Here is a 12209-nt window from a genome sequence, read left to right on the forward strand (position 1 = left end):
AAAAGCCAACAATCCCTTATATCAATGGGCAAGAGACATGAATAGAACTTTCTCTAAAGATGACAGACGAATGGCTAACAAACATATGAAAAAATGTTCATCATCTCTATATATTAGAGAAATGCAAATCAAAACAACCCTGAGATATCATCTAACCCCAGTGAGAATGGCCCACATCACAAAATCTCAAAACTGCAGATGCTGGCGTGGATGTGGAGAGAAGGGAACAGTTTTACACTGCTGGTGGGACTGCAAACTAGTACAACCTTTCTGGAAGGAAGTATGGAGAAACCTCAAAGCACTCAACCTAGACCTCCCATTCGATCCTGCAATCCCATTACTGGGCATCTACCCAGAAGGAAAAAAATCCTTTTATCATAAGGACACTTGTACTAGACTGTTTACTGCAGCTCAATTTACCATTGCCAAAATGTGGAAACAGCCTAAATGCCCACCAACCCAGGAATGGATTAACAAGCTGTGGTATATGTATACCATGGAATACTATTCAGCTATTAAAAAAAATGGAGACTTTACATCCTTCGTATTAACCTGGATGGAAGTGGAAGACATTATTCTTAGTAAAGCATCACAAGAATGGAGAAGCATGAATCCTATGTACTCAATCTTGATATGAGGACAATTAATGACAATTAAGTTTATGGGGGGGGAAGCAGAAAGAGGGATGGAGGGAGGAGGGTGGGGCCTTAGTGTGTGTCACACTTTATGGGGGCAAGACATGATTGCAAGAGGGACTTTACCTAACAATTGCAATCAGTGTAACTGGCTTATTGTACCCTCAATGAATCCCCAACAATAAAAAAAAAAAAAAAGAAATAGCAAATCATAAACCATGTACAGATTTGAGAAGTAATCCCAGAACAACACAGAACAACCATGAAAATAGCTAAAACACTTCCTATTCTAACCTTAGAAAAAGACAAAACACAAATATATAATGTAAAACTAGAAGTGAGAGAAAAAATATTGCAGTTGTAGAAGGAGAAATTAAAATGATTATAAGAAACATCATGTTATTAAATTTGTAATCACTGAGAAGGAAGATTTTTGAGGAAATAGAAACAAAAGTGACTGAAGAAGAAATTCCAACCCCAAGGTATGTGATGTCTCCAAGACTATTCTCAGGCGATGATTCACTGGAAGGACTCACAGAATGAAGAAAAGCTGTTTATCACAGTGAAAGGAAACTACTTAAGATCAGCAAAGGAAAAAGACACAGAAGAGTCCAGGAGAAACCACTGTAAGCTTGTTCTCTCCTGGTTGAGTCACACAGACAGCAACAACACATTGCTCACCCGAGCCTCTGGGTCCCAGGCTTTTATTGAGGTTTAGTCACATGTGACCAACTTTAGGTTCTTGTTTTCTAGCCCTGTCAGAGGTCCAGGGCTCCAGGTGAATAAGAATAGGCATTTTCCACAAATCACATTGTTAATATAAGCTGTCTGGCATGTCTCATGGGCCTGGGTATACAGGACACTCTTTTTTTTTTTTTTTTGAGACAGAGCCTCAAGCTGCCTCAAGCTGTTGCCCTGAGTAGAGTGCTATGGCATCACAGCTCACACAACCTCCAACTCCTGGGCTTAAGCAAGTCTCCTGCCTCCGCCTCCAAAGTAGCTGGGACTACAGGTGCCCGCCACAACGCCGGGCTATTTTTTGGTTGCAGCCATCGTTGTTTGGTAGGCCCTGGGCTGGATTTGAACCCCCCAGCTCAGGTGTTATGTGGCTGGCGCCTTAGCTGCTTGAGCCACAGGCGCTGAGCCACAAGGACACTCTTCGTAATCAAGATATCTCAAGGGGTGAGAGGTTAACTATCAGAATGTGATCAAGGACCAGTCCTGAAGATCTTTGGAATGTGCAGAGTTTGGGCAACCTAGATCTGCTGGATTAAGTGTTTACTATATATAAAAAAACACCCAATTATTGTAAAAGACATTTTAAAAGTTGTTAAGATTTACTATTCCAGAAAGCTCTAGGCTTCTATAGCTTCAGAATTGAATTCCTTTGGAAGAACAGATATCTGTGGTGTGATTCTAACCTTTCCAGACTATAGGAAGGAGGAAATCCTATTATTTCTATAATTTCAGCATAAAAACATGATACCCCAAACAATGGTAGTACAGAAAACAAAATCACAGATGAATCACAATATTGACTATGAAAAGAAAAACCTTAAGACCTCCCAAACTCAAAACACAAAAAATGTAGAATCTAGATGATCTCATGGAGTTCATCACAGGAATGCAAGTATAGCTCAATATTTAGAAATAAATCAACATATTTCACCATATTAATGATTCAGCGAAGAAAAACTGTATTATCATCTCAATAGTTTACAAAATAATAACATATTATTTGATAAAGTTCATTATTCATTTCTGGTTTAAAATAAAGTAATGGAAAATACTTCTTCAACTCAATTAAAAATACATATCAAGTTGATTAGACAAGATTAATTGTCATTTGACTTTTATTTAGTTACTATTTCACTAATTCTGGAAGTACTGGTCTCTATAATTAGATGAAAGAATACATGAGGCATAAAGATTTTAAAAGAATTGTAAAATTATTATTTGCAGATGATCTGACTATCTACCAGGAGAAACTAAGGGAACCAACTCAACTATTGCTATAAACTATACAGGAGCTCAATAATGTGGTTAAAAAATGATTAGAAAGAAATTAATAGTTTTCTAATACAGCAACAATATCTCGTTAGAAAAAAATGACTCCTTTTATAATAATAGCTAAATCATAAAATGTCTGCAAATAAACTTACATAAGGAATGAGGTTTATATGAAGAAAACAATAAAACTTCTTGCAGGGATCTAAACAAAGATCGAGAGTGTGTAACAGAGACACATATTTATGGAGGAAGAGCCAACATTTCAATGATTCCTATTCTCCATAAATTAATGTAATGAATTTTGACTAGTAGCATGCAATCCTGAACTCTTAATATATTTCTTTTGCCATTCTGAAAAAACAGTTGTGACATTCATCTTGTTGTTGCAGTTTTTGGCCGGGGCCGGGTTTGAACCTGCCACCTCTGGTATATGGGGCAGGCACCCTACCCACTGAGCCACAGGCACCACCCATAACATGCATCTTGAAGAAGAAATATGCAATAGCAGCCATGAAAACTAAAACCAAAAAAAATAAGAATATTGTTGCCTGAATAGGAAGTCAGTAGAATCTTCTAAACTTCCATAATGCTATAAAGGACATTGCAAAAGTTAAGGAGCAGGAAGGTATTTCCCCATTTCCCCCTTTTCTCTCCCATGCTCATGGATTCTGCAAATGGCAGCCGCCAATCCTAGGCTCTCTCTGCTGCCTTAAGGGTGACCAGTTGCCTGGCTGCTCATCTCCCTGACACTCTCTTTTTAAACACTGGGAATGAAGGAACTATGTGTCACAAGCTTAGGCTAATCAATAAATAAGGGGCCAGAGACTATTTTAAATGTCATCCTTTTAGTTTCACGGATTATGAAACTGATCCAATACAGCTGCTAGAATCATAGGGTCAGAGGCCGAATGTTTTGTGACTAGTTTTAGAGGTACTTTTTTTTTTTTTTTTCTCCTTTTTGTTTTGTTTTTTGTGGTGCAAGAAATTCTAAGCCTCTAATGATGGTATGGGAGTGGCAAAACACTGCTGGTCTGCTAACCAGCAGCAATCTTTGAGAAGAGGTATGGGATTCCTACATAATAAATATTGTCTTATTTTAAAATAATAAATATGGCTCAGTGCCAGTAGTTTAGTGAATAGGGCGCCAGCCACATACACCAGGGCTGGTGGGTTTGAGCCCTGCGTGGGCCTGCTAAACAACAATGACAACTGCAACAACAAAAAAATAGCCAGGTGGGTGGCGCCTGTGGCTCAGTGGGTAGGGTGCTGGCCCTATATACTGAGGGTGGAGGGTTCGAACTTGGCACCAGCCAAACTGCAACAAAAAATAGCTGGGTGTTGTGGTGGGCACCTATAGTCCCAGTTACTCAGGAGGCTGAGGCAAGAGAATCGCCTAAGCCCAGGAGTTGGAGGTTGCTGTGAGCTGTGTGAGGCCACGGCACTCTACCAAGGGCAATAAAGTGAGACTCTATCTCTACAAAAAAAAAAAAAAAAAAAAAAATTCATTTAAAAAATATAGGTTTTAAAAGAGCATTTTCATATATACAAAAAATGAGACATTGCTAGCAGGTAGGTCTTCCTGAGGAAAATATTAAGCAGTGCTCCTCAAACTGAGGTCCATGGACTGATACTGGCCTGTGACCATTTAGCCTGTGATACTAAAAATAGTCTAGTCCATATAGGAGAGGGCCAGGGTCTAGGAGGGAACATTCAGAAAATTTTGCAGTGGTTTGACCGAATTATTTTATGTTGATTAATCCAGTAGTAAACTTGTAGGGTTTGTATTTTGTACCTTTTTGGTTTTTTGCTGTGAGCTGTGACAGCATAGCACTCTACCGAGCGTGAGAAAGTAAGACTCTGTCTCTAAAAAAAAAAGAAAGCCAAGTCCAAACCCACAACACTGGTGAATCTGGAGTCCGGTGACGGTTTGCTTTCTAGTTCCTAAGTGATGGCTTCTTGCTGTAATCCCGTATAGCAGAAGGGGTGAGGGAGGGCTCTGAGGCCTGTTTCAAAAGAACGCTAATCCCATTCATGAGGGCTGCATCCTCATGACCTAATCACCCCCCAGAGGGATCATTCCCTTGTATTATCTTATTGGTGATGAGGTTTTCAACATTTGAATTCTGGGAGGGCACAAACATTCAGATCATAACTGTGGAAAAGTAAACCTAGATTTGGGACTTTGAACTGTTGTTTTAATGGGATGAGACTCTTGGGAACCTTGGTAAGAGGTAAATGTATTTTGTATTTTGGAGAAACATAAATCTTTGGGTCAGAGGGTGGACTATAGCGGGCAGAATTTTCCTCAGGACTCCCCAAGTCTCCCTCCCTGACTTATGCACCATGTATGGTCCCCTCTCTTTGAGTATGGGTAGAAGTGAGGGATATGATAGGGAGTTGCTCTGCAATTTGGTCACTAATCATTTTATTCTGAGTTACATGAAAATAAGATTATGCTAGGTGGACCCTCCTTAATCAGGATGAGTACTTAAAAGAGGGGGTACTGGGCACTTTCGGAGGTCAGAGAGGGTCAAAGCTATAGAGACATTATCTTGCTGGCCTTGAATAAGTGAGTTGGCATTGGTTCTCCTACCACAATGAACTGAATTCTTCCAACAATCTGAATGAGTTTGGAAAAGGATTTGAGTTCCGGGTAAGGACACAGCCCTCCTGATATCTTGAGTATAGCCCTGTGAGACCTAAGCTGAGAAATTGGTTGAGTCTTACATCGACTCCAGAGTTATAGAACTGTGAAATAATAAATGAGAATTATTATTATTATTTTTGAGACAGAGTCTCAAGCTGTCACCCTGGGTAGAGTTCCCTGGCGTCATAGCTCGCAGCAAACTTAAACTCTTGAGCTTAAGTGATTCTCTTGCCTCAGCCTCCCAAGTAGCTGGGACTGCAGGCACCCGCCACAACGCCTGGCTTTTTTTTTTTGTTGTTGTTGCAGTTGTCATTTAGCAGGCCTGGGTGGGGTTCAAACCCACCAACCTGGGTGTATGTGGCTGGCGCCCTTCCCACTGAGCTAAGGGCACTGCCTAAATGAGAATTACTTTAAGCTGCTATTGATGGTAATTTTCTATGAAGCAAGGGAAGCCAAGTACACAGCCTTCTAGAGGAAGAATAATGATAAATGGCACAGTTTTTGTCTTGCTTTAGGTTGTGGCTTTTAAAAAAGTAAACACAGTTTTAGCCTTTTGTGTCCATAGTTGCGTTTTCTTTCTGTTTTCTCCTTCCCCCTTCTCTCTACCATTCTCTCCCTCTCTCTACAAATTTTCCTTGAAGCTTCTCTCTGTGAAAGTTGTTAGAATCAAAATGGAGTTGCTAATGTAGAAAACTCTTCCCTCAGCCTGGGAAGAGCACAGAGAGAGAATTTTCATGCTTATACGCCTGATTGAAACAAAACAAAAGAAAACCTCCATGAAAACCACAACCTTGCACAAAGGCTATCACAACCTTACACAAAAAATTACCCCTGCAAAAACCTTGCCCAGGAGCTGCCAGTCCAGCTTTGGCATCACCCTTGTTATTGAACTTTGTAGCCAAGGGTAATTATTACAAAAACATTATGCAATCCTGCTCATTTTTTTTTCTTTAAAAATCTATTGTCTCCCTTTATCTCCCTGAATACATATACATAGTTTACTCTGACACATGTATTCCCATTGCAATGATTTATTCCCCAGTAAATGGCTATTCTTGTAGAGAGTCTCTCTCTGATGTTTGGTTTGACATATACAGTGTCAGAAATGGGAGCTCAGTAAGATCCCTATGGGAAGGAATCAGTGATTCTTAGAACTGGTGTGCCACCTCATGTGAGCCTTTGGAGCTCTCTGTTTCCCTGGCTCATCCCTTCTCCCAGGGGGAGCTCTCTCAAAGGTTGAGTACTTCTTTTTGGTAGTGGTTTATCAGTATCATCTGGGCCCTGTTTGGATGATGGTGCCATAACAAAGGACCACACATCCTTCCTGGGATGATAAAAGACTTTTTGCCTTTTCTGGTAAGTCCTTTCTGGATTGAGCACTCTCGGTTTCTGCAGGACTATCTGGGAGACATGTCTTTTGGTGAATTTACTGTTGGCTTAGTACGCACACCTAGTTTAACATTTTTTTTTGATCAGATATGTAGCTTAAAATTTTTGCAAACTCTCTTACCTTGGTTTCTTTTGATTTGGCTTGACTCTTCTCCCATGCTTATTTCTGAAAATCTTCCAAGAGCAAAAATAAAGATTCTAAATGGTATGGGAAGGATGACTGATTAAAAAACCACAGGCTGGTTGCCACCACCTAAAACACTAAATGAACAGTTAACATGTAGAGGTTTCTAAGTTCTCTCTCTATTATTTTTCTGTCTACTCTGAATCAGCTGGCTTTTCTACCAGTGTTGAGAGAAAAACCCCTGTTTATGTCATTCCAGCCAAGATTTCACAAATTGAAATCTTTTTAAAAAAATTAATCTTTATTATTATTATTATTATTTGCAGTTTTGGGCCAGGGCCAGGGCCAGGTTTGAACCCGCCACCTCTGGTCTGTGGGCCCCGTGCCCCACTCCCGTGCCCCACAGGTGCCACCCACAAAATGAAATCTTAAAGGGCTTTCAAATTAATGGGTTTAGAAATTACAACAGCTCCACGGTAACCAACAACATAGACACCTTTTAGAAATATAAAGTATAGGCTTGGCGCCTGTGGCTCAAGTGGCTAAGGTGCCAGCCACATGCACCTGAGTTGGAGGGTTGGAATCCAGCCCGGGCCCACCAAACAACAATGATGACTGCAACCAAAAATTAGCCGGGCATTGTGGCAGGCGCCTGTATTCCCAGCTACTTGGGAGGCTGAGGCAGGAGACTTGTTTGAGCCCAAGAGTTGGAGGTTGCTGTGAGCTGTGATGCCACAGCACTCTACCTAGGGCGACAGCTTGAGGCTCAAAATAATAATAATAATAATAATAATAAAGTATATACGATAATAGAATATTTAATTGAAAAAGTAATAACCTAAAAGAAAAATAACTAGATAAATGTTTATAAAGTTAGGCCGTCAGATCAAATAGGTCAAAAGGTTGAGCTCAGAATAATAGTATGAGTTATACTGTATTATGATACTGTCTTGCATAAAAATTTGCCTTTTCTGTTATGCAGAGGCCAAAAAGAAAAAGGAAAAAAAAAAAAGTCTCAAACCTGCTAAAATTCTTCCTCTCCCACATTTGCTAATCAAGCAAAGGTGCATTTTGACTTATTCAAAACCACTTGGGGATTTTGCTTGTCCTATACAATTTAGACGGTCCTAACTAAAAAGCAAACATTGAAAATTGAACCCCACACTCATCTGAAACTGGAAAAAGAGAAATAAAAGGTGAAAAGGGTTTTTGAAAAATTAAGCTGCCAGGGAAAGTGCTTTACCGAGAATCTTGGTCCATGACCTTCATTTTGTTATCTAGCAAGGCAAGTAAAATTCAGCCATATGACTAGGTCCCAATGTGGCCAGAAATGTAATTTGAATCTTAACTATTTTTCATAAACTGATGAACTATTACCAACTCTTGACTAAAATTCAAAAATAAAAACTCTAAGATCTTCTTTCACATGAGTGTATACATGTTTTGGTGTGTTGATGCACATGCTTTATGTTACACATGTATGTTGTGTCTACCTGGTAAACCCTGGTGTAGTTGGCCAGAAATCCCTTAAGGAATTCAATTTAGATAAATGAGCACTTATATAAAATATAAAATACACTCATAGTTATTAACCCAAAAACCTTTTCGTTCATGTGATCAGTAAATGTTTAATAAATAGCTGCTTTTAAAGTTATTGGTGAAATAAAAATATGACAGTCTTCAAAATGGCCACATATTTCAAGGTGTCAGGATTTGGCACAAAGGGTAGAAAAATATAAACTCAGCCTAAAACAAAAGGATTTTTTTAAATTTTCTTTTTTTATTATTATTAAATCATAGCTGTGTACATTAATGCAATCATGGGGCACCATACATTGGTTTTATAGACCGTTTGACACATTTTCTTTTTTCTTTTTCTTTTTTTTTTTAATTAAATCATAGCTGTGTACATTAATGTGATTATGGGGCACCATACACTGGTTTTATAGACCGTTTGACACATTTTCATCACACTGATTAACATAGCCTTCCTGGCATTTTCTTAGTTACGGTGTTAAGACATTTACATTCCACATTTACTAAGTTTCACATGTACCCTTGTAAGATGCACCGCAGGTGTAATCCCACCAATCCCCCTCCCTCTGCCCATCCTCTCCCTTCCCTCCCCCCTTCCTCCCCACCCTTTTCTCCTTCGCCCTATTCTTAGGTTATAACTGGGTTATAGCTTTCGTGTGAAAGCCATAAATTAATTTCCTAGTAGGCCTGAGTACATTGGATACTTTTTCTTCCATTCTTGAGATACTTTACTAAGAAGAATATGTTCCAGCTCCATCCATGTAAACATGAAAGAGGTAAAGTCTCCATCTTTCTTTAAGGCTGCATAATATTCCATGGTGTACATGTACCACAATTTATTAATCCATTCATGGATCGATGGGCACTTGGGCTTTTTCCATCACTTAACAATTGTGAATTGGGCTGCAATAAACATTCTGGTACAAATATCTTTGTTATAATGTGACTTTTGGTCTTCTGGGTATATACCTAGTAGAGGAATTATAGGATTGAATGGCAGATCTATTTTTAGATCTCTAAGTATTCTCCAAACATCTTTCCAAAAGGAATGTATTAATTTGCATTCCCACCAGCAGTGTAGAAGTGTTCCCTTTTCTCCACATTCACGCCAACATCTCTGGTCTTGGGATTTTGTGATATGGGCTAATCTTACTGGAGTTAGATGATATCTCAAAGTAGTTTTGATTTGCATTTCTCTGATGATTAAAGATGATGAGCATTTTTTCATATGTCTATAGGCCGTGCTCCTGTCTTCTTCAGAGAAGTTTCTCTTCAAGTCCCTTGCCCAGCCTGTGATGGGATCCCTTGTTCTATTCTTGCTAATGCATTTGTGTTCTCTGTGGATTCTGGTTATTAAATCTTTGTTGGAGACATAATCTGCAAATATCTTCTCCCATTCTGAGGGCTGTTTGCTTGCTTTACTTACTGTGTTCTTGGCTATGCAGAAGCTTATTAGTTTGATCAGGTCCCAGTAGTGTATTTTTGAAGCTGCTTCAATTGCCTGAGGGGTCCTCCTCATGAAATACTCGCCCAGACCAATTTCTTCAAGGGTTTTCCCTGCACTCTCTTCTACTATTTTTATAGTTTCATGTCTTAAGTTTAAATCTTTAATCCAGTGAGAGTCTATCTTAGTTAATGGTGAAAGGTGTGGGTCCAGTTTCAGTCTTCTACAGGTTGCCAGCCAGTTCACCCAGTACCATTTGTTAAATAGGGAATCTTTTCCCCACTGAATGTTTTTAATTGGCTTGTCAAAGATCAAATAACGGTAAGTAGCTGGATTCATCTCTTGGTTCTCTATTCTGTTCCAGACATCTACTTCTCTGTTTTTGTGTCAGTACCATGCTACAAAATGATTTTTGTGTCATTTTTAGGAAAACATGAGTAATTTTTTTTTTTTTTTTTTGAGACAAAGACTCACTCTTGTTGCCCAGGCTAGAGTGATAATGGCATGACCTAGCTCACAGCAACCTCAAACTCCTGTGTAAGAGATCCTCCTGCCTTAGCCTCCCAAGTAGCTGGGACTGTAGGTAGCTGCCACCACACTTGGCTAATTCTACTATTTTTAGTAAAGACCAGGTCTTGCTCTTGCTTAGGCTGATATTGAACTCCTGAGCTCAGGGGATCCTCCTACTAGGCCTCCCAGAGTGCTAGGGTTACAGGTGTGAGCTTCTGTGCCAAAGTAGGACTAATTTAGTATTGTTTATTTAATGACAATAGCTGCATATATTGAGTTATTGGCAAAATACCCATACATTTAATGTTTTACTTAGGTGAACACTTGATATTTATAGGCTATAAAATTGGTTAACAGGGAAACAACTTGAAATGAAGACTCTTTTTTTCTGTAATATCTCAGTTCCCAAAAGTAATCTAAGTGAACTGCTAAAAAATAAATTAGGTAAAGGTAAAAGGGATAGATGCTTAAAATGAACTTTTCATGTAATTTGAAGCTTTAAAATTATGTTAAATTTAAAATACTGGATAATATAAAGGTCATTTCTAAATAAGATACAAATTGAAAAAATTATTGAACATAAATATGTTTATTCTTTAATTTCTTTAAAGATTAATTTGTTTAAAATTTCAGAATATAATGGGGGTAAAAAGACTAAGTATTTTTGAGTATTAATACACATACAAATTATGTTATGGGAAAACATGTTTCTAAAAATCAGAAAGTGGTTTTCATCTATAAAATACTGATAGGTGTTCAATAATCCAAGATCTTGCTTCCTAAGTTTTCTCTGAAGTTTATGGTTACTAAGACTCAAAATTCTGCTCTTTGTAAGTCCTCCTTCCCAACATGGCGCAGTCGATTAACATCACTGAGCTGAATCTGCCGCAACTAGAAATGCTCAAGAATCAGCTGGACCAGGAAGTGGAGTTCTTGTCCACGTCCATTGCCCAGCTCAAAGTGGTACAGACCAAGTATGTGGAAGCCAAGGATTGTCTGAACGTGCTGAACAAGAGCAACGAAGGGAAAGAATTACTCGTCCCTCTGACAAGTTCTATGTATGTCCCTGGGAAGCTACATGATGTGGAACATGTGCTCATTGATGTGGGAACTGGCTACTACGTAGAGAAGACAGTTGAGGATGCCAAGGACTTCTTCAAGAGGAAGATAGACTTCCTTACTAAGCAGATGGAGAAAATCCAGCCAGCTCTCCAGGAGAAACATGCCATGAAACAGGCTGTCATGGAAATGATGAGCCAGAAGATTCAGCAGCTCACAGCCTTGAGGGCAGCTCAGACGACCGCTAAAGCCTAAGAGTTTATTGCAGAAATGGGGCAGGGAGGATCCTGCTTCAGGGACCTGGGACTCTGTGGGCGTGGCTTCCTGGTGTAGGGTCTCCTAATGTCAATAAATATGCAAGTTGGACAGATTAAAAAAAAAAGACTCAAAATTCTAATGAATTGTATTATACACATTATAATAATATACATATTATGGTAATACAATAATTATACATATTATATACTACATATTACATATTATATGCTATGTAGTACATGTGTATATATTATATATTACATAACTACTATATATACATATTATGATAATATATGTATTACATACTATATGTTGCATATATTATAATTCTATAAATTTACCAAAAAAGTAAGATGTGTTTTTATTTTTTATTATTTATTTATTTATTTTTTGAGACAGAGTCTCACTATGTCCCTCTCAGTAGAGTGCCATGACATCACAGCTCACAGCAACCTCCAACTCTTGGACTGAAGTGATTCTCTTGCCTCAGCCTCCCTAGTAGCTGGGACTACAGGTGCCTGCCATAACGCCTGGCTGTTTTTTGGTTGTAGTTGTCATTGTTGTTTGGCAGGCCCGGGCTAGACTTGAAGCCTCCAG

At 38.8% G+C, this 12209-nt stretch overlaps 1 protein-coding gene across 1 annotated transcript; it reads left to right on the forward strand.

The window, feature by feature from the left end:
* The first annotated feature begins 11124 nt into the window (after positions 1-11124).
* LOC128597333 (prefoldin subunit 5-like) lies at positions 11125-11724 on the forward strand. The gene has a single exon (XM_053607638.1). The coding sequence runs from the start codon at positions 11145-11147 to the stop codon at positions 11607-11609; it is 465 nt and encodes a 154-aa protein (XP_053463613.1). The 5' UTR covers positions 11125-11144; the 3' UTR covers positions 11610-11724.
* The last annotated feature ends 485 nt before the right edge of the window (positions 11725-12209 follow it).

The sequence above is a fragment of the Nycticebus coucang genome, chromosome 10, assembly GCF_027406575.1.
Source record: "Nycticebus coucang isolate mNycCou1 chromosome 10, mNycCou1.pri, whole genome shotgun sequence".
Lineage (NCBI taxonomy): Eukaryota > Metazoa > Chordata > Mammalia > Primates > Lorisidae > Nycticebus > Nycticebus coucang.

Bases quoted from the DNA above. Each gene is read 5' to 3' on its own strand.
- LOC128597333 (XM_053607638.1), top strand. From the start codon at position 11,145: ATGGCGCAGTCGATTAACATCACTGAGCTGAATCTGCCGCAACTAGAA.